Here is a 23885-nt window from a genome sequence, read left to right on the forward strand (position 1 = left end):
TCTATCCTTGAAAGCTCACTTTTTAAATCTTACTGTGTTTACTGACCTGATGTGATCACGCACCACTCACCCACCTGCTCTGATTGCAGATTCTGCTATTAACAGTCGTTTGCGTAGAAGAGTACCACAGAATCCAAGGTGGTATAAAACATATGTATAATACACAATTACATAAAATTTACCATACATAAAGTGATGCTTAGTTTGCCCTTATTATGGTCTTTATAAAAAATGGCAAAATTCGGTCCTTTCTATTCCTTCTCAACCTCACTGTTCATACCCCATCCTCCACTTCTCTTCTGCTTTGTTTTGACAATATTACAAAATATAAAACTGGCATATAACCAACTCAGGATGCAGTCATTTAGAATCATGTGGATTTTAAAATACTTATTTCAAAACCTATTATTACTTAATAATGAACTCAACTGTAGAAATACAACTGCTATTAATTGCTAGAAGCAATTAAGGGATCACTCTAGGTAGACTAAGAAGTGGTTAGCTGTAAGACTGGCCTTAAATAAGATCAACATTGTAACAGTTTTCATAAAAGCAATGTAGAATAAATAATCAGAAACAGTGAGCGTGAGCAAACACTGCTGTGAGCAGTGTCACAGCCACAGAAGCAGTAGTGCAACTGAAGGAGTCCTAGTTTAATATACTCATTCACATGGAGAACTTCAGGACGGGGCAGATTTTCACTTGAGTTGTGATATTTAAAATTCTTCTTTGATGTCATCAAGGCCATACACAGAAGGCCCACACATTGAGGTCAAGTAATTTCTGGAATAAGCCACCTGCTTACCTAAGATCTCCACATAATAATCATATTTGAAACTCTCTTTTACAATTACCCACCTGTACCACAAAAGTGCCTAAAACAATTGTGCAGAAGATGGCATTATTAAAGATTCCTTCAAACACATTTCTTTCACCGTGAATTTTCCGTGCATTTATTTCGTTGAAAAGTTGCATCAGTACAAAGGTATTAAAAACAATAGTATAATGTTCCGATGGAGGAGCATGCAAAGGAGCGTTTCTTCCGCTATCAATATCAAAAAACTTTTCTCCTGAAAGAATGAAAAATTATTGCTTTGTAATTATCATACAAAATAACTGAACATTTTAAGGAAGCATGCAATAAAACCTAGCCAGACCGTTCTTTGCTCTCAAATAGCAGCACAGAAAGAATCGTGAGGGACCTGGGATCCTCCAGTATCACTCTCTTATTTTATATGGAAGGAGACTGAAGCCCCCCTGAACTGTGGTGACATGTTCAAGATCACATCTAAGTTAGTGGTAGGGCCAAGGATAAGAAATCAGGACTCTACTTCCCACTACTATCACACTGCCTCTCAAAATGTACTAAGCATCCACTGACAGAAGAAATTAAAGATCAATGGGGAGCCAGAAAGAAAAATAACATACATTCTTGAAAAATCTGCAATATAAGCTCAGAACCAAAACAACCGAAGCTTTACTGGGCGTTGAATTCTTACCGGCAAACAAGAGTGTGAAGACTACGACAAGCTGATAGAATGCATGACCCAAAATATTCTTCATCATTGTGCGTGAGATGAGAGGCTTATTTCTACCATACGGTTTCCGAAGCAAGAGAGATTCAGTGGGGGGTTCGGTCGCCAGAGCCAGGGAAGCAAGTGTGTCCATGATGAGATTTACCCATAGCATCTGCACAGCCTTAAGTGGCGAGTCCTAGAAAAGACAGGTTTCTTAATAGACACTCACAACTTTCCAGGGATTCAGCAATTCGCAGGAAGCCACTTCTATTTAAAAACTTAAAGTACAGGAGTTAAAAATTACATTTCTATATTAATTAACCTAAAATGCTAAGCTTGAACTTATTTAAATACTTAAATATTTAAAAAAGGCAGGTTCTATACATTTGTGCTCTAAAATAAGCAAGTTTTAATAAACAAATTGTCAACCTACCTGAGTAATACAGGCACCCGTGAAAGCAACAATCACAGCTACTACATTAACGGTAAGCTGGAACTGAAGGAATTTTGAGATGCTGTCATAGACATTTCGTCCCCACATAACTGCTTTAACAATGCTTGTAAAATTGTCATCCGTGAGAATAATATCAGATGCTTCTTTAGCTACATCAGTTCCAGCGATACCCTATTAAAGAAAATTTCTGTGAATTAGACTGAATGTTTAAAACACAACTTTTAAATATTTGAAAGGATAATATGTATTTTACAAATAAAAATTTACTATTATACTTAATAATTATTGACTTATATTTACTGTAAAAGGGGGTAATATAGTTAAGTCTAAGATACTATCTCCCAGAAAGACATTCATCTCAGTAGAAATTGAAAATAATAAATGAGACATTTATAATAAAGTTCAACTTGGGTTAAAAAAAGGAGAGAGAGAAATGGACACAGGTACTACCCCAAGTTCCTTCCAAAAGTCACATAAAAGATTTTTTTTAATTAAAAAATAAAAACTCACAAAGGCTAAAAGTTAGTGGGAAAAGAGATACATCGTAAGAGGTTGGAAAGCAGATAACTAAATAGTTAAGAAACTCACAGACCCAGAAAGCTGAACCCTAAACCAACAGTAGGGAGAGCAGAGTAGCAGCCTTTTTGCACCCCAGGACTCTTCTAAGTAAGGCTCAGGACTTGCAGCACGGGATGAAGAGGTGAAGGCATGAATAAAAACAGGAGAAATTCTTACGTTTACTGAAGACACTGAAGAAGTACTTAGAAGGTCCGCACTAAAATAACAGGGTCTCTCAACAGGGGAACGGGATGGATGAATAAGTTGTGGATTAATAAAAATGAGTGAACCACAGCTCTATGCAACCATGCAGATGAATTTCACAATAATAATGCATAAAGGAAGATGGACTCAAAAATAACATGTAACATATAATCCTAATGTACAAAGTATAAAAACAGACAAAGGGAATCTTCAGAATACTGGTTATCTCTGTGGAGAGACATAGCAGTAATTAGAAGAGAGTGTGGGTGAGGAATATGTGAATACAGAACATATTTCTTGCCTTGCACAGAACAGGTCTGTTGACTTGGGGTAATCCATTCAGTGCATACTTATGACAGAGAAACTTTTCTGTATGTGTTACATTTTAATAACAAAATTAAAAGAAAAGGCAACTGGGGCCCCAGAGGCCCTCCCTAAGTCACACAACTGGGCACTTTGCTACTCCCTGGCCTGGCAGGAGACTGCCTGCTAACTGACCAAAGAGGGTCCAACGGCAAACTCCAGACTCAAGGGTACCATGCACTGCTGAGTACAGTACTCTTCTTCTCCTGCTTGTTTCCCAGAAACCGAGAGTGCCCTGTAGGCAGCAGATATGAAAACTCCTTCCTGAAAATCTGATCATCCTAGGAGATGAGACCGAAAGATACTGAAAATTCACGGCACCCTAAGAAAGTGAAATGGCCAAGCCAGATCACTTTACTGGGAAGCTTCTGGTTGATAAGGCGTATGTAGAGGCCTCAGGCTCTCCAGCTTCCTACTGGTAAAAATATGCAGCAACAACCAATCATCACTTTGACATGTGATGAAAGCACTAACCTGAAAGACACAGACTAAATTAAAGGGAGATAGAGATATAGACTCTACAGAGAGACAAAAGCTGATTAAAAACAAAAAAAATCTGGGTTTCCCAGGTGGTGTTAGTGGTAAAGAACTCACCAGTCAACGGAGACATAAAAAAAAAAAAAAATCAAATCCTTAGAATGACAAAAGGCCCAGCAATGAAACAAGAACTCAGAGATCCAAAAACAACTTTTGGAAATTAAATATATGATTACAGATATGAAAATACAACAGAAGCTGAGGAAATACTCCTGCACTCCTGCAAGATGATAAAAGTATGGCAGATAGGAAAAAAAAAAAAAAAGACAAAATAAGGCAAGCCCACGAGGTTAAAAAATCAGGGGGACAAATCCACAAAGAATAAGCAGTGGAGAAGAAATAAGATGAGTATAAGAAAATTTCACAAAATTGAAGACAATGAGTTTTCACAGAAAAAAGTTGCCCTGAGACAAAACATCATGCCATTTCAAAGGAATGAGAACAAAGGAAAGACTTACATACCACCAAAATGGAAAGAAAAACAAAAGGAGGTTCAAAATTCAAAATGATACGTAATAACAATGAAGGTACAAATCCAAAATTCTGAGTGAAGTGCTTTTCGATCTAGATTTTTATACCAAGCAGGATGAAGCATCAAGGAGGAGTCTTTGAAGAAAGAGAGATTTCACTCATAAAAGTTACGAAAAAGTTTAACTTTCATGAATCCTTTTTCTCAGGAATCTGTTGGAGATGGCTTTACTATATGAGAGAGTAAACCAAAAAAGATGATGCCATCACACAACTTCATAAATCAACTACACTTCAATAAAAATTGTTTTAAAAACAAAATTACATCAAATCTAAGAAATTCAAATGCAACATAATACAGGGGTAAAGGAAATTCTTAGGTATGGAGAAAGAAGAGACAGCTGTGCAGCAGGCTGAGCCAACAGTTCAGATTAAAGCATGTCAAAAGATCTGGGAGAGGTACTTGTTAGAAGGCAGAATGGTAAAACTGCCTGACACCTCTGAAATAATGAAAGGAGAAGATGCTGATGAATTAGTGTTAAGAACATTAAAAAAAAAAAAGAAAATAACAAATAAATAAAGATTAAAAGGTGAATTGAAAAAGAAAATGTACAGTGAATACAAAAAGTCATGCAAGGAAGTAATAGTAATTATCAGCGACCACATGGCTCAGCTTGGAATAGCATTTCCAATCACTATAACCAATCACAATAAGGATGGTATACTGACTGATCTCTAACTCTGATGGAAGAAGACAGGATAGAAAGTGTGCATGAAAGCTTATAAATGTCTCTGTGTGTGCCTATCAAAGTGCTAAATCCTTACCTCCCTAAATGAAAAGTCATCAACAGATGCTTTTTATTAAACAAATTTAAAAAATCCTTGTTATTGTGCTATTTAGATACATGGAGGCAAACAACTAAGGAAAAGAAACAGCGAAAATAGTTGCTTTTCTTTAGTCAAAAAATGAGCTGTAAGAAATGATATGTGGTAGGGGATATATATATATATAGGGGATCAAGTCTTATACAACTGTCTGACTTTTTAAAAGCTATGTAATATTGTTTTGATAAACACAAAAACAAAGTCCAAATCAAGCTTTTCTTGAAATAGTTCATGAAGGAGCAATCTTAATTTAAAATTTTGGTTTCTAGCTCCTAATCTGAATATTTTACTTTTCATGTGCAACATATTTAACACATCTAAACCCAACACATTTCCCTGCCTCTAATCATTCTCCATCTTTAGCAAATGCAAATCTCACACTCCCCAGTTCAAAATCTTTTGAAATTTAAAAAGCAACTTTAAGATGTTAATTGGTGTCCAAATAAAAACTAGTTCCATTGTGAAACAAGCTTGGGAAACTTTCTATCAAAAAGAGTTTAAAACAGCTTTTTTATGAGCTTCTTAAAGCTGTATGCTGGGGTTTTCCAGGTGGCTCAGTGGTAAAGAACCTGCCTGACAATGTAGGATACCTGGGTTCAGTCCCTAGGTTGGGAAGATTCCCTGGAGAGGGTTGCCAATATCAAGAATACTACTGGTAACCCACTTCAGTATTGTTGCCTGGAGAATCCCATGGACAGAGGAGCCTGGCAGGCTACAGTCCATAGGGCTGCGAAGAGTCATCAGACATCAGAAGTCTGCTTGGGAACTGCTGATCTACAGGATAAAAGAACAAACTGCTCAACTTCATAGTCAAGGCCCTTCTGATCCTCACATCTAGTACCCATCAACACCACACCCTCTTCTAGGGAAGTCAGGCTACTTGTAATTCTTGGGAGTCTCTTGGCAGTACTTTTCTCCCTTCCTCAGTTCGAATGTCACCTCTTTCAGAAAACCTCTCTTAGCCTCTAGAGGCAGAGTCTAGGACTTCTTCCTGGAGGCACTCCCTGGGCTGTGTGTACTCCTTCATTGTTGCCACTGTGCTTCATTGATTTACTCCCTTATGTGCTGAACCTTTAGGAGGCAGCAACTACTCACCTCTGGACCAGAATACTGGAAACAGCTTCTTAATGTTTGGAGAAGAAACAAATGTTTATTAACCCAAAGTTTGAAAGTATTTTAAATTAAGATATTTTAACTACCTTAGGGAAGATTTTATTACTACAGATGCATACCTGGTTTCAGAAATATTAATACATCATGGCATTAGATAGTTAGACTAGAAAACAGGAGTCCAAAATGGCGGTGGCTAAAAGGAAGGGAAAAGCCCTCGAAAATAGAAGAGAAGAAGGTCAAAGGAAGGTCCGAGGACCAGAGTGAGGACTTCAGGTAGAATAATCAGCACTCCTGGCTAAGCCCAATTTGCATAGGGCAGGCCCAGGGGAGAAAAAACATATAAAAAGAGGAGCCAAAGGGCTAGCTCTCGCTTCCCTCCCCCCCCACCCCTGCACACTGGGGCGCTCTTCTCTTCAAGTCTTTGGCTCGACCTGCCCTCACACCTTGAAGACGGATTTTCCTGCTATTATGTAAATAAAATAGAGCTGTAACACTGACTTGTCTAACAGCTATAACACGGTCTGTTTGAGACCTGAGAGCTATAACACGGTCTGTCTAAGACCCAAGAGCTGTGACACGCCGAGGGGGGCTTTAATGTCCGTCACTCCAAATCTTTGTTGTGACAAGACAGAATCGAGGAGCGGACACTCGCCTGACATCTATGGTGCCATGACTCGGATTTAACCTGGCTGAAACAACCACGGAGTGGGCCCTGCAAGGAGGAAGCCAAGCACAGCAGGAGCCCAACTCAGTGAAAGCTCCCGTGGTAGAAGCAGAACGTGAAGAAAACCCAGAGCAAGGGAACTGACAAGAGGCCCATCGTGCTGGAAACCAGGACAGTGAAAAACGAACCCAGCAGAAAGCTCAGGCGTCTCCGTCTCAGATTCCATAAGACCTCCGGTTAAGGCAGGAGGTCCTCGCTCCTATGGCTCGAGGGACATGCCTAACAAAATCTTAATTTCTTGACAATCTCTCGTTTCTCATCTTCTTGAACCCCCGCAAACAGGCAGGAGGCACTGGGTGCAATTGAGGGACTCTGGAGAGGCTACTCCTCAGCATGTCCCAAAGGCACTATCTGCTGAGCCCCAGTAGCTGTTACCCAAGCCGGTGGGGGTTCTTCTGTCCTTACTCTTCTCTGTGCCAAGGATCAGGCCAATGAAAACTGTGAGCACAGGTCAGGAATTTAGCAGGCTTTCTGGCAGGCTACGAAGGGGATCCCTTGGCACGTTTTTCCCACTGCTTTTTCCTCCTGTCCTTCAGCTCTCTCTCTCCTGGGACTCAAGCCCGGCCAAAACCCATGAAGCTCAGGCTCTGTCTCATTGCAAAAATTCATTGAGAGACAAAGCGAGAAGTAAGAGGTGGATCTGTTAGGATTCAGAGAGAAGCCATTCTTCAGGGTGTGGGCCACTGCCGAGGACAAGGGCTGGGGCCATGGAATGCAGCCTGGCTAGGTTTTGCTGTCGGGGTGAACTCATATGCTAATGAGTGGGAGGATCATCCCAATCGTTGGGGAACCACCCACCCCTCCCTCTTTTGGCAGTGCCTTAGAGCTGTCCTGCCACCTCTGGGTGTGTCTTTTGGCTTACAGATTGGGGATTAAGGTTTACTTGAATTTAACTTCATGGGAAATAGATGGGGAAACAGTGGAAACAGTGTCAGACTTTATTTTTCTGGGCTCCAAAATCACTGCAGATGGTGACTGCAGCCATGAAATGAAAAGATGCTTACTCCTTGGAAGGAAAGTTATGACCAACCTAGATAGCATATTCAAAAGCAGAGACATTACTTTGCCAACAAAGGTCCGTCTAGTCAAGGCTATGGTTTTTCCAGTGGTCATGTACGGATGTGAGAGTTGGACTGTGAAGAAGGCTGAGTGCCAAAGAATTGATGCTTTTGAACTGTGGTGTTCGAGTAGACTCTTGAGAGTCCCTTGGACTGCAAGGAGATCCAACCAGTCCATTTTGAAGGAGATCAGCCCTGGGATTTCTTTGGAGGGAATGATGCTGAAGCTGAAACTCCAGTACTTTGGCCACCTCATGTGAAGAGTTGACTCATTGGAAAAGACTCTGAAGCTGGGAGGGATTGGGGACAGGAGAAGGGGACGACAGGATGAGATGGCTGGATGGCATCACCGACTTGATGGACCTGAGTTTGAGTGAACTCCGGGAATTGGTTATGGACAGGGAGACCTGGTGTGCTGTGATTCATGGGGTCGCAAAGAGTCGGACACGAATGAGCTACTGAACTGAACTGAACTGAATTTAACCTGTCATGTTGGACCCAACTGATTTTAATTGGTTTACGTTATGCCTTTGTGCTATGTCATTCTTTCAAAGGTTGTGCTCTGCCCCCTTCCCTCCTGTTTCACGCTTTCCTCAGCCCCATCCGGGCCCACAATGTTGCCTCTACAATCTTCTGGAGGGACAACCAGAAAATAGCTGGCCTTGGGAAGGAAATACTATATAATATCCAACCCCTTAATCCTACTCAGCACTGGTCACGCTGGAGATTTTGGGGATGCCCAACTCCAGTCCGGGGGTCCCAGGAGGTCAACCTGCCTTGACCTGCCTAGGGATCTATCTGGTCCTCGAAACCTGCTCGGGGATCTGCCAGTCCCAGGGATCCCAGGAGGTCGTCACGCCTTGACCTGCCCAGGGACCTAATTCTCAGGAGGCCATCATGCCTCGACCTGCCCAGGGATTCGATCTCTAGGAGGCTGTCATGCCTCAGCCTGCCTGGGGATCTGCACCCTGACCGGGAACATTTGGCTCTCGGGTTCCAACAGTACTGGGTAGGATAAGCTTCAGAAAGACTCACCCCTAAGGAAGTCCACCTATGGAAATTGAAGGAGGACTATTAGTTTTTTCTTTTCCTTTTCCTCCCTGTCATGACTGTCTTTCAGATGGGAAATAACCAATCCACTTCCCGGCAGATGCCCTTGAGATGCATCCTTGATAAAGAGAAGCTGTTCAATCCTCTAACTCTGAGTAGGAGTCGCTTAAAATTCTTTCGTGCCACTGCATGGTCACAGTATCCACTGGGGGATGAGGAACACTGGCCTGAGGATGGGAGTTTAAATTACAGTACCATCCTGCAACTAGAATTATTCTGCAAAAGACAAGGAAAATGGACAGAGATCCCCTATGTCCAAATCTTCTCCCGATTAAGAGATATGAAGGTCAAAAAAAAAAAAAAAAGAGAGATGTGAAGGAACTCTGTCTTAAGTATAGAATTGTTGTATGCCCTAAAAGTGAGCCCACTAGGCAAATGGTGTTAGGCACAGGCAACCAAGAAAAGGAACCAACCCGCACCGCCCCCTGCCACCCGCCCATGAAGGCTCAGCTCCCACAGCTCCCGAGTTGTCTGGTGCTCCTTCCTTGTATCCAAACGTGCCCCCATATCCAGGAGCACCCCCTCCACAAAAGCCAGCTCAAGTATGTCCCTTAGTTGAAAATGGAGGAGAATTCGGACCAACTTGGGTCCATAAGCCCTTCTCCCTCTTAGAACTAAGACAAATCAAACAAGACCTGGGAAGCTATACAGATGACCCAGGCAAATATATAGATACATTCCAACACATTACCTTGGCCTTTGACTTGACGTGGAAGGACATCATGGTCATATTTAGTCAAACTTTATCTGACCCTGAGCATCCTAGGGTCTTAAAGGAAGGTATGCAACGGGGCTTCTGAAGTCAAGCGATAAATACCCAGTAGGAGAAACTGCAGTCCCCCCCTCTGATCCTAACTGGAGTTACAATGACACTGAGCACATCTGGGAAAGGGATCATTTTCTAATCTGTGTGAAGACAGGACTGAAAGCAGCCCAACAAAAGTAATCAGCTATGCCCGGGTCTCAGCAATAACTCAGGAGCCCAATGAGAACCCCATTCCCTTTCTGGAGAGACTAGAAGAGGCCCTCCAAAAGTTTACCAATCTGGACTTAAGACTCTTATGAGGACAGGTGATTTTAAAGGACAAATTCCTGTCCCAGTGTGCATCAGGTATCAGAATTATGTTACAACAGCTACAGCAGCAGGACCCTGTTGCCTCTTTAGATGAGATGGTCCAGACAGCCACCAATACCTTTTATAACAGAGAACAGGAAAAGGAGGCCAAGGCCCAGGAGAGGGAGAGAAGCAAAGACACAAGGCATGCCCAGATACTGGCTGCCCTCCAGAGAAGCCCTACGGCACACCTGAGTCCTTGAAGGACAAGGCACGAGGCAAATGCCTAATCTGTAGACAGGCGGGGCATTGGGCCAAAGAGTGTCCGAACCGTGACAAGTCTCCTAGAACAGCTTGCCACAAATGCCATCAACTGGGACATTGGGCAGCACTCTGCCCAAGGGACCCGAGAGCCTCAAGGTCAAGCGCCAAGCCTACCCTCACGATGGTTCAAAAGGACTGAAGTGGCCCGCTCCAGCCAGCCCGCCTGTCACAGATAACCATCACGGGGATGGAGCCAAGAGTGCAACTGGATGTGGCAGGCAGGTCCGAGAATTTCTTGGTTAACACAGGGGCTACCTACTCTGTCTTGATCTCCTACTCCGGAGCCTTCTCCTCCCAAACCTGTACCATTCTGGGTGTTACAGGAAAGGCAAGTACTAAAAGATTCACCACAGCACTTCTTTGTTGCTGGGATGGACAAATATTTTCCCACCAGTTTCTGGTGGTCCCTGAGTTCTTACTCCTTTAATGGGAAGACATACTGCCCTGGTGGCTCAGATGGTAAAGTGTCTGTCTACAATGCAGGAGACCCGGGTTCAATCCCTGGTTTGGGAAGATCTCCTGCTGAAGGAAATGGCAATCCACTCCAGTACTATTGCCTGGAAAATCCCATGGACAGAGGAGCCTGGTAGGCTACAGTCCATGGGATCACAAAGAGTCACACGACTGAGCGACTTCACTTTCACTTTCATACTCACTAACCTGGGGACCACCCTTGTGATGGGAAGCTTTTCAGCACTTACAGCACTACAGCTCCTGGTTACTACTGAAGAACCCATTACACCTTCTTCAATAGAGAAGGACCAAAAACTAGGCGAAGACAAAATTAACCCCCAGGGGTGGGATCAGGGGATTCCTGGACGAGCCCACCAAGCTGAAGCGGTCATCATTGTCCTCCGAGATCCCACTCGGTTTCCTAACCAGAAACAGTATCCCCTCAGAAGAGAGGCTCGGGAGGGACTACTATTAATTTACTTTAATAAGTAAATTCCTTGCTTGTGGGCTATTGGTCCCCACCAGTTCACCATGTAACACCCCAATCTTCTCAGTAAAGAAAAAGGACGGAACCTGGTGAATGGTTCAAGATCTCCGGATCATAAATGAAGCTGTAGTCCCCGCCTCCATCCCATAGTACCCAATCCCTATGTAATCTTGGGAGAAATCCCACCCAGGGCCAAGTGGTTTATAGTCTTGGATCTCAAAGATGCATTTTTTTGCATACCACTGGCTAAAGAATCCGGATATCTTTTTGCCTTTGAGTGCGAGGCCCCAGGAGAAAAACACCAACAGATGACTTGGGCAGTATTACCTCAGGGGTTTAGAGATAGCCCCCACCTGTTTGGACAGGCCCTTAGCCGGGATCTCCTAGATCTGGACCTGGGACCTAATGGGAAAATATTACAATACGTAGATGACCTACTAATCTGCTCTCCAGATGAGAAAGTGCCCAACAACATGCAATTCAGGTTCTAAACTTTTTGGCAGAAAGGGGATATAAAGTCTCCCGTGCTAAGGCAGAGATGGTTGAGACAAAAGTCACTTACCTGGGAGTTCAGATTACACACGGGTCTAGGAGGCTGTCCTCTGATCGGGTACAAGGAATCCTCCAGTTGCCCTCCCCCACGACTCGAAAACAATTGCGAGCTTTCCTGGAGCTAACTGAGAGTTGTAGAATCTGGATACCCAACTACGGTCTAATTGCCCAGCCCTTATATGAAAGCTTAAAGGGACGAGATGATTCAATCCCACTGATGTGGGGAACTCCTCAAAAGAAGGCAGGCCTTAACTCAGGCACCTGCCTTGAGGTTGCCAGACTCAGAAAAAGCATTCCAACTTTATGTCCGTGAAAAAGAGGGAGCAGCCTTGGGAGTGTTAACTCAAAGGTTGGGATCTGAGCCCCAGCCTGCAGCTTACTTATCCAAAAGGCTTGATCCAACCGCCCGAGGCTGGCCCCCCTGCCTTTGAAATCTTGCAGCTATTGCAATCATGATAGAAGATGCTTTAAAATTCTCCTTTGGGGGCAAACTAACTATTTTTACCAGCCACCAAGTAAAACAACTCCTAAATGGGAGAGGCCATTTATGGATGTCTGATCAAAGAATCCTCAGATATCAGGTAATGCTGATGGAAAATCCAGGCCTCACTTTATCCCCCTGTGAGGTTCTTAACCCAGCCACCCTCCTGCTTGCCCCGAGGGCTCTCTCCCCTTTCACTCTTGTCTAGAAACCTTGGACCACTGGACAAAATCCCGAGAGGGATTGTCAGAAGATCCTCTGACCAATCCTGAGGAAATCTGGTACACTGATGGAAGCAGCTTTGTGTTAGATGGAAAAAGAAGAGCCGGGTATGCAGTAGTCTCCAATTTTAAGACCACAGACGCTAAGCCTCTGCCACCAGGTCAACAAGCTACAACATGCAGTGCCAGTTCAACAAAGATATAAAACTACGGCCGACCATGGAAAATATCCCTCACCCTTAGATGGACCCCGCTATAAGGACTCTGAGGCCTAAGACTAGCAAGAGGGGCAGGCCCAATACTCCTCGCCATCCCAGTTCAGCAGGAAGTAGCCAGAAAGACCTTGATGCCCCTATTCCCAAAGAATTGGGCCTCCCATCTCTTGAGGGGAGACTGTTAAGTAGTTAGAATAGAAAACAGAAGTCCAAAATGGCGGTGGCTAAAAGACAAGAAAGGGAAAAGCCCCCAAAAATAGAAAAAAGGAAGGTCAAAGGAAGTCTGAGGACTGGGGTGAGGACTTCAGGTAGAACAAACAGCACTCCTGGCTGGCCCAATTTGCATAGGGCTGGCCCAGGGGGAGGGAAAAACATATAAAAAGAGGAGCCAAAGGGCTCGCTCTCTCTCTTTCCCACGCGCTGGGGTGCTCTTCTCTTCGCATCTTTGGCTTGACATGCCCTCATGCCTCGAAGATGGATTTTCCTGCTATTATCTAAATAAAAGAGAGCTGTAACACTGAGCTGTAACACTGATTTGTCTAAGAGCTATAACACAGTCTGTTCAATACCTAAGAGCTATAACATGGTCTGTCTAAGGTCTGAGAGCTGCGACACGCTGAGGGGGGCTTTAATGTCTGTCACCCCAAATCTTTGTTGTGACGAGACAGAACCGAGGAGCATACACTTGCCTGACAATGGCATTCAGGCTTTGACGACAGAAATATCTGTAGATGTGTGGTTAACTGAATTTGGTAAGAATGCATGGATGCTAAGTTGCTTTAGTTGTGTCTGACTCTTTGTGACCCCAAGGACTGTAGCCCATCAGGCTCCTCTGTCCAAGGGATTTTCCAGGCAAGAATACTGGAGTGGGTTGCCATGCCCTCCTCCAGGGGATGGTCTCAACCTAGGGATCGAACCCGTTGTCTCCTGCATTGGCTGGTGGGTTCTTTACCACTAGTGCCACCTGGGAAGCCCCTCGATAAGAACAATGCAATATAATTTTACAAATGATATAATCATATTTTAAACACAGCATGGAGACTTGCCATCTAAAGGAATTCTAAAAGGAGTGGCTAACTAGGGGAAAATGCCAGGTCTCTTTGCAAGCTAATAATGTATTCACGTTAGAGCCCCTTTATTGTTGTAAATTTTAATGTTGAATTTGCTAAACATACATAGACACAGACACAGAGAAAGAGAGAGAGAAAAAGGGAAAGAGAAAAAAGGAGAGAAAGAGAATAGAGTGTTTTAAAATACTATTTGTCTGAAATATAAGAGACAGGTTTAGAAAGATCTAATCGATAGCAATTTTCCGTGGGTCTCTAATAAAATCCCAAGATAAATAATTTTGTCAGTTTTAAAATATGAAATTGAAAAAGTGAACAAATACACAAAGTAAATTCAAGCTTGAGCAAGAATGTTTTCAAGCCCAAGCCACTAAGTACTTACTCTTTCTCCGTACAAAAAAAAAATCTAAAATAAATTTAGACTTTTTTTTTCGACATGCTACCTTTAAAAAAACAGGTGGTAAAATGGGCTTAAAACTTTCACAGCTTAAAAATCAAATAAGACTAGCGGCTGTATTGTGCTTTTGTTTGAAATACTATATTTACCTGCCTTTATTTAAAGCCCTTAGCATCTGCCTTAAACACTTAAGTTTTAGGAAGAAAGTTTCTTTGTTTTTAAATTTTAAAATGCATTGTACATAAATACATTCCTGGTCAGCTGTCCAGATGAGAGCAGAAGTAAGGATCCTGCTAAATGCTCAAGAGCAATGATTCTGTGTTTCCAAAGTGAACCTGTTTTGCTTACAGGCAAAGCAACGGCCCTGAAATATTCCTTATCCTCTTAGCTACTTTTCTCCACTCTTCAGAGGTTCACACCAACGTACTGCTTACCATAATGAGTTTGGGACAAGGCAGGGTGGGAAACTCTGGGTTCACAGCTACTGGTTGAGGGTACTTTACCCGTATCATTTCCTTCTTCCATCTCCCTAACTTCTGCTGAAAGGCAGCCACCATGGTGATGGTTTTGCTAAACCCTTATTTTAGCAGCGAAACATCAGGGGGATAAATTATGCAAACAAACACTGGTACACATAAATATTCTCTTATCTGAAACACCTGGGGCCTGACTGTATTTCAGAATTCAAAGCCTGATTATACTCTAGAAGCACATACCTTCTATCACAAATTCTCCCAGACAGGGTTAGCATCCCATAACACACATTACTATTTCTAGTTCTACAATGACTATGAATGTTCATATTAAGTGTGATAAATAACATCCTCACATCATCCAGAATATATATTTTTGCAATAAATGTGTGTGCTGCAAATTTAGGGGGAAAAATTTAGTTTTGTATTTTTGTATTTGAGAACTGTGATTACGGACTTGTATATTCCAAAAGTTAAATAAATCAAATTCAAATTAAATAAAATACTTAAATTTTCTATGTCATGGTAAGTACAAAGATTCATTCCAACACTGAAACATTAGGATTGGATTCAAAGATTCAACAGTCTAATTTTAATCATTAAACATTTATGTAGCATGTGTATTTCATGATATCTATTTTATAGTAAACACTTCATCAGTACTATGGCTACAGTATAAAGACAATAATGAAAGGCTGAAATTTCCTTGCACTTTTTAAATAATCAAATATAAATTGAGAACTTGGGTAGGGTGAAGCAGATTGTTTTCAATCAAACAAGATTAGATCTATTATATATTAAATGATTATTCTTAAAAGTTACTCAAGCCATTTTCAGTTGAGTGTAAGATTTCTAATTTTATTCTTAATTTAAATCTGCTTAACTGTCCTAAGCCTGTCCCCTATTTAACAGGACCACTATAAGGTTCAGATGAGATATAGACACTTATGTGCTTTACAGAGTACAACGTAAATGTATGATCTTATTATAACTGTTCAAAAGAAGTCTTCTTCTAGCATCAAAAAAAGGTATTATATAACTAATTAGAGTTATAAACCAATTTCGGCTTACATATTGTCCCTCAAGAGTAGAGGGACAGTGTTTAAAATCAACAGCAATTTAGTAACAAAGAAACCAAACAAACAGAAAACCCAGCCAGTAATTACATCTGAGTATTTGAATTAGGTGAGTGCCTACCATTGCAAATCCAACATCAGCTTTCTTTAATGCCGGGCCATCATTTGTACCATCACCAGTGACAGCTACCACCTGGCGTTGTTCGGAAACAGTGCTGTCAATTATACCTGGAATAAAAGTATTTGTGCTGTAAAAACAATTTGTTTAATAGTGATTCTGTAGGGTATACCTTGGCTGGCCAGTTTTATAGATTGAAAGTTCAAAATAAATAATTAAGCATAGAGAAATGGAAACTGCTGAGATGTTGGGCAAGGAACAACTCCAGAAACTGTTGTATTAGCAATTATATCCTATTTTACTCACTGAGAATAAACACAATCCACCTAAGGTATCAACAGGAAATGTATTCAGGTTTTATTGGCAAAGATGATATCCATGATTCAATCTAATATTTAGTATCTGTTACTATTTCAGGAAACAACGCATTTCTGTATCAAGAAATTGTGGGAAAATTGCAAAACCTACTCACCTTTAACCAGTGTATGTTTGTCAGTAGGAGATGATCTTGCAAGCACTCGAAGCTTTGGCCAAATCTTGTCTATCCGCTCTTGCTCAATCTATAAATTTTCGTCAAAGTTAAAACATGCCCAAGCCTAGTTTTCTAATTCCAAATTAGCTATCTAGCATTTGTATCAGTGGTTCTCAAAGGGTGGTTACCAGACCAGCAGTATCAGCAACTCCTGGGAACTTGTTAGAAACGGAAATTGCTGAGCAAGATTCAAGGCTTAGCTGATAAAGATACTGTGAGGTGGGGCCTAGTAATCCATGTATTACACAAAGCTCTCTAGGTCACTCTGATGCAGACTCAAGTTTGAGAACAATGTTATACATATCATTACAAAATCAAATTTTAACCATCTCCCCACTGCCTATGAACACGAAAACTCCTTAGCATAAGTAGTGCAGAGTTTGGGGCCTCCTAAAATATGTTCCATAGCAACCTGTCCAAAATCATCTCCCCTTACTGGCTTACACAGACTGTATTTCTTGGGCCCGGACTGAAAAAAAGAATGGCTCACTCCCTTCAAGGCAAATTTCTTTATCACTTGTTCCCTCTATTTCCTATAATGTTTTGCTTCTTGGGGTGAGGGCTGCGCCTTTCCAGGTGTGATGCCTAACACGCAGTGAATACTCAAAGTGTATTTGTTGAATGAATTTCCTAATATACTAAAAATATAGCAGCTTAAAAAGTAAAACACCCTTACCTCTCCTTTTTCATTTCGTATCCTCCTGTTGAAATCTTTACCTTCTAGGCAAAGAAAATCTTCCCCAGGATGTAAAATACCACATTTGGTGGCAATAGCCCGAGCAGTATTAATATTATCACCAGTGACCATCCGCACAGTAATTCCAGCCCTCTGACATTTCTTTATTGCATCTGGCACCTGGTTAATGTGGAAAAAATTCATATCATGAAAGAAAATTAGAGTATTTCCAGGATGGGGAAAAAAAAATCCCACTGAACAAATACAGATTGCCTCACAGTCCCACAAATGACAACCTTCATTTCGTCTCAAGATATTAAGTATTTCTTGCAGTATGCCCAATAACCTCTTCTTTCCTTTTCCACAGTCCTAGTTTAGGTTTCACTTTCAGTTATCATTTACTTAACTTGCCTGCATTATTCATTTGTCAAAGGCCTTTCCCAGCGCCTTTCCCCCTGGCAACCAATAAGCAATTCTTTCCTGGTTGGCTCTCTACTTTTCGGGTTCTACTGCCCAGACACCAGCATATACTGTTGGTGTTCTTGGGGTAAAGAGAGACTCACTTTCCACCCAACTCCTTATTTTTTAAGGGTCATCACCTCTCCTATTCTAGAACCTCCAACCACCATCTATGTGCTAATTACTTTCAGAGCTACATGTTTTTTCCCAGCTTATTGTGAGAGTTGGATTCTTAGTCATACCAGAAAAGCAGACATCAGAATGTAGGTGTCCAAAAGGAAAAGTATGCTTTCTATCTAATAGAAACCTAACGATGATCTGACCTCCTCCATCTCCCTTACCCTCTACATCCTTAAGGGCCGAAGAATCCTGCAGATTGGACCTCAAACCTTCCCTGCACTTCCCGTCACCATGCTTGTTGCCCGAGCTATTGCAATAGCATTTTTTTTTTAATTGGCATCCCTGTGTTTGTGTTTGTTTCCCCTTTAAAATGTCTGATATACCTGACAATAGAGTTCTTTTTCTAATACACTTTCTTAAAAATACATGACGATTACTCAACTGTTATACTATAAACCACAAAGTTCTCAGTATAATAGAGTGTCACACTTGAGCTTCAGAATAGTTTCCTAGTAGATAAACAAGGATTTACTGTATAGCACAGGGAACTATATTCAATATCTTGTAACAACCTATAATGGAAAAAAATAAAAAAAATGTATAACTGAATCACTTGGCTGTATACCTGAAACTAACACAGTATTGTAAATTGGATACATTTCAATTAAAAAAAAATACAAGATGACCAAATACTGTACTACTGGACACTCCTACATTAAAAAAAAAAATTGTTTAGATAAAATTGAAAATTTAGTTGGGTGTACTATATTTTATCTGGAAACCCTACTCTAGATCTAACTACCAGTTTACAGGAAATAGAAGGAAAGCACTCAGCAAAATCTGGAATGTAGAAAACTCCCCAGGACACACGTCTTTCTACAAATAATCTGCAAAAATATGACAGTGTATTTGCTGATTAGAAGAAAATAAAACTATTTGTTCTTTGACAGATAATCTGTAAGAATGGAAAAGAGAGGAAACCTATAGAGCTCTAGATTAAGACTTTGAGGGGCATGGCAATAGATTTAATGTGTACACTGGGTGATTCTGATTTGAATACACATTTGTGTTACAATTTAGGAAATTTTAAAAATAATGAATATTTAGGAATTATCATTAAAAGTCTTAAGGATCATGATTGTGTTTCAGAAAAGAATTAGAAAAAAAATAGCTTCCAAGATCTAAATTTTTTTCTATTATACACTTTATCTATAATTTTGGGGTCTCTGCTTCTGTAGTTCCCTTTGCCTAGAAAATCCTTTTCTGTTCTTCTCTAACCAGAAAACCCATGACGATCCTTTCAGAACAGAGGTTACAAATGCAAATACCCAGAGGGCCATGCAGGTAACAGAAATGAGGAAAGCAGGCTAAGGAAGTGACAATTGGTCTTGGTTAAAGCTATGTGGCAAATGGTATTTAAGAGAGCAAACTAAATTATTAATAGGCCACTGATCACCAAATACATCCACTTAAAACTCAGAAGTTACCTCCAATTTTACAGAGAAACTGAAGAGAAGTCAAATATCTTTTTAAAGCATCTATGCATATGCAATAAAGCTGGATTTAGTCCAGGTATCTAATTAATCAAGATTCTCTACATGAGGACTGTACGGTCCAGGAGACGCACTCTGGAAAGCTACCTCCCATTACACTGTCTCACTTCATTGAAAGCACTCATCTCGTTTTGAGATACTGAAGAAATGAATTGCCACTTCCATGTTAAAAAAAAATAAACCTATCAACCTCAGTGCGAAGAACACAAAATGAGCAATACATCTTCCAAAGGACAAAAGTTGAAGGAATCCTGATTTAACATTCTATTTAGATAAGATTTAAGCCATAAATCAATGTATAAAACTTTGAATGGTTTTCCTTTGACCAAAGGTTGGCAAACATGATTTATCTGGATGTCTCACAAGCACCTGAAACTCTACAACTCCAAACTGAATTTACCTTGATCTCTAAATAGGCAGCTTTGTCTCTTATTACATTGGTAATACCATCTACCAGCCACTCAGTTATGCAAGCTGAAGAGTGATTCCTACTCCTCTAGAAGAGTTACTAAGAGAAAGCTCTGTCCTAAGTCTCTAGCTACACATCTTCCTCAAGACATTCTCTTGCCTACGTCACCTTCAGGCTTCTAGTTCCAAATGCCTACTTGACATATAACTGGCTCTTTCAGACACCTCCACAATGTCACGTAGATATATCCAAATCCAACATACGAATATCTAGTGGTTCTACCTCCATTTCCTTTGAAATCAAACTTTTCCTTCCAACTTCCCTGGTACAACTGAAGTACTATGCCATTATCATCTCTTGTTTGAGATCACTGCAACCATCTCATTAGGTTCTCTGTGTCGACTTCTCTGTTTCTTACAGAGTACTCCATGTACACTTTTTAACATGAATCATGTCACTTCCCAGCCTGAATTTCTTCAATGACTTCCCACAGCATTTCAGAATAAAATTCAGAGCCCTTACTGCCTGGTAAGGCCAAAGATAATCTCGTCTGCCCTTTCTTGTTCAGGCTTACAGCCACACTGCCCTCCTTTCTATCATCAAAAAACTAAATACTTCCTGCATAGCTCAGTCGGCAAAGCATCTGCCTGCAATGTGGGAGACCTGGGTTCAATATCTGGGTCAGGAAGTTCCTCTGGAGAAGGAAATGGCAACCCACTCCAGTCTTCTTGCCTGGAGAATCCCATGGACATAGGAACCTGGCAGGCTCCAGTTCATGGTATCGCAAGAGTCGGACATGACTTAGTGCTATCTTTTTTCTTGCCTTAAGCCTCCTGTATTTTTTGTCCCCTTTTCCTGGAATACTGTTCTTGCAGCTACTTAACATGGTTGGCTCACTTCTAGCCATCAGAGCTCAACTTAAATGTTAAATCCTCAGAAGTCTTTAACATGGGGTCTCTTATCTGTATCACTCTGTGCACATCCTTTATGGCCCTTATTTCACTTGTACTAGTCATAGTTGATGCCCCCTCATACCCCGTGCCAACTAGATTAGAAGGCCTATGATGGCAGGGACCAAGTCTTATTCCTTACAGAATGTGTTTTCCCTTGGCACACTGAGTACCTATCATTTTATCTGTTGTGTTACCTCTCTAGAGCATAAGTTTCATAATTATTGTGTTTCCTACAGTATTTCCAGTTCCTAGATGAGTGCCTGGTACTACATATTGGGTGTTGAAGCACTTAGTTGATGATAGTCACTGAACAAAAGCTATTTTTGCCTTTGTGCTTTTTATTCATGTTGCTTCTTTGCTCAAATGTGCTTTCCTCTCTCTCTCTCGGTCTAGCTAATACCTCTTCATCCTGTAAGACTCACATCAGGTAATCTCTGGGAAGTCAGTGACTTGATACCTCTCAGGGTTAATATAGCACAGTGGTTTTTTAAGCACACATGTCTTAAGGAGAGCTGGGTTTGAACATACCAGCTCTATGGTTTACAGCTAACTTCTATAAATCTCAATTTTTTTCTTCATCTTTCTGTAAGTAACAATACTTAGAGCTCAGAGGTGAATATTAAGTAAAATAATACACATTAAGCACTAAGCACAATAGCTGGCACCCGGTAAGAAGGCATTAAACATGTTGTTACTTTAAAAGGTTGGGGGCTCATGTTCTGTACTCATGTAACATGCTTTCCACATGTACCTATGTACTAATATGCTGGTTGTAACTATGTATTTGTCCACTCCCACCCAGGACAGTGACTTCTTTGAGGCTAGGAACCAGATCTCAAAAACCTTTATGTCTCCAGTATCCTCGTATAGTCTCAATAACAAAAAAAGCTATTGCTCAATAAACTTTAAAAAAAAGAAACTAAGGAAGAAAAGCAAAGTCTAGAGCCACGGACTGTCCAGCTGGTAGCAAGATGCTTAAATTGAAAAAATTTTTTTTCATTCAGTTTTTCAGTTGAACTAGCCACAGTTCAAAAGCTCAGGAGTCACACGTGGCTGGTGGCTGTGATACGGAACAACACAGAGCAATTCCACGGTCGCAGAAAGTCCTACTGGCAGTGCTGGACCACAGAGCTCGAACACAGATAACTTAATGGTATTTACTGTATAATTTAATGTAAGTATCAATGGGGAAAACCTACTCAGTTCAAGGCACTGGGTATGGTGCTAAATAAACATGGAGGGTCCCAAAGAGGAGTTACTGAATTAAAAACCATAAACAGGCAGCACATGCATCCCAAGTACTATTATTTCACTCATCTTGGATTCACACTGGAAAGAAAATCACAAAGGCTAAGAATTTTACTAGAAAACCGGTTACAGTTAGTGCCTTCTGCACATGCAGAACACAGAACGTTTCACCACCTCAGGTCTCACAGGATCTTCAATCCCCACAACAGCAATGCATGTAAGGCCGGTGACAATATCATTTTCATTATCCCACTCTGGTTCTGGTTCTCCTGCTGGGAAATCTCTGAATGCAAGACATATGGTTCTCAAGCCTTCTGATGCCATCGGTTCAATCACAGTTTTTACAATATCATCACGGTCCCTTGGTCTGAATACTTTTGCCTCACCATTAGCACTCAAGATTTTGAAACACCTATAAGGAAATGTTGAATCCAAACATCAATAATTAACAAAGATAATAGTTAATGCCATTTAAGTGACTTGGATGGGCTAGAAATCATGTAATCTGATTATCTGGAATTCAGAGAACTATGTATGTTGCGTTTTTACAGGCTTCAACCATATTTACTTTTCACTCTCCCCTTTACAAAACAGTTCTCTTTTTATGGTTCTCATTTGATCATTCTTCATTGAATCAGTTACTCGAGATATTCTTAAAACTTCTCTTTAGGAAATGCAGGGCTTTAAAATTTTCACCAAAAACCCCTAGTGGCAGAGAAGAATAAACTACGTACCTGTACATTTTGGTGCAGATTTAGATATTAGTCTTAAGTAACACAAAACTGCCAAATATGTCCTTCTTTTAAAGTAAAAAGCCACGTTCAATCAACCCCTTACCTGAGATGTTGTCTTATCACCTACATTGTTTTAACCATAAAAGAGAAAAGTAACTTACTGTTAAAATAAGCCTTCTATTAGAATGAAAGATAATGCCGAAATAGTTTTAGTTTCAGTGAAATGAACTACAACCTTTTAACAATGTAGTAAGTAAAAGTTACCCGGTATATACTTCCCTACATCAAGTTTTTCACATTGCCTCTCCTGTTCTTCCTGCTTGGAGATGCCACTGCTTCCTGCTTCTAGGAAAGTGATTCCCAAATCCCCATCTTCTGTTCTGACTGGTTTTCCATCCTAAGAGTCCACTCAGATGTTGTACCAGTACTTTAAACTGACTGCAGGCGAGACTACAGGCCGTCTCCTCACTGACCATTGAATTTATATCAACATTACTACCAATAATTTCAATGTGAAGTCTAAACTCACTTGAATACTTCCTTTCCCCTTGTCATCTATATAGTATTAGCTCCTAAGTCCTATGTACTTGCCCTCTGAATATTTCCTCTCCTTCCTATTGCCCCTGCTTCTTCTTGCTCTTACTTGGAGCTAAAGCTACTGTAATAGCCTTTGAATTGATATCAGTCTCCAGCCCATCCTTTCCCCTCCTCCCAACCCACCTTATTCCCTGATGCAAGAAGTATCAATTCCACAGTTTTGCTCCCTCTGCTACCTGATGAAAAAAAGTCTTCAGCCGCATTATCTGGCCTACTTAACTGTTTTAACTGCTGAGCCTAGAATTTAAGAGCCTCCACAACAAAATGTAAATTTCACTGTGAGAAGAATACTGTCTACTTAGTATACTCCATGTGAGATGTTTTGCATGCATTGTTTTATCTCACTGTCTTAGAATTAGGAGTCATTATCCTCTTTTTTCAGTGAAGTAAAAATGGAAGCTAAAGGAAGATCTCAAAGCTACTGAGTTGCAACAGAGCCACTACCTGACTGGTTTTGATTCAAAAATCTCCTCCATCCATCTACCTGTTTTCCAACAAGCCCCAGAAACAAGATATCTCACACCTGAGGGAAGTCAGATAACCAAGCACATGTAAAGGGAAGAAAGAAGTCCTATGTGTCACAAAAGCCCACCACCACTCAGCTGAACTGTGTGACTATTAGCTATTCCCCCAATATGGTCTGCACATTCTCACCTCCTTCCCTCCAACGTGGCCTCCTTCACCTTCACGTTCTT

General features: G+C 41.0%; 1 protein-coding gene across 6 annotated transcripts in view; it reads right to left on the reverse strand.

Moving 5' to 3' along the window:
* ATP2B1 (ATPase plasma membrane Ca2+ transporting 1) overlaps positions 1-23885 on the reverse strand; it is a 133278-nt gene that overhangs the window by 14354 nt on the left and 95039 nt on the right. For all 6 annotated transcript variants that reach the window (XM_024991379.2, XM_010804765.4, XM_024991382.2 and 3 more), the window contains 7 exon segments: positions 22034-22271; positions 17118-17297; positions 16382-16469; positions 15913-16019; positions 1951-2142; positions 1500-1713; positions 859-1070 (listed from right to left, as the gene is read on the reverse strand). In XM_024991379.2, coding sequence (XP_024847147.1) covers positions 859-1070; positions 1500-1713; positions 1951-2142; positions 15913-16019; positions 16382-16469; positions 17118-17297; positions 22034-22271 — 1231 coding nt within the window.

This window comes from Bos taurus, chromosome 5, assembly GCF_002263795.3.
Source record: "Bos taurus isolate L1 Dominette 01449 registration number 42190680 breed Hereford chromosome 5, ARS-UCD2.0, whole genome shotgun sequence".
NCBI lineage: Eukaryota > Metazoa > Chordata > Mammalia > Artiodactyla > Bovidae > Bos > Bos taurus.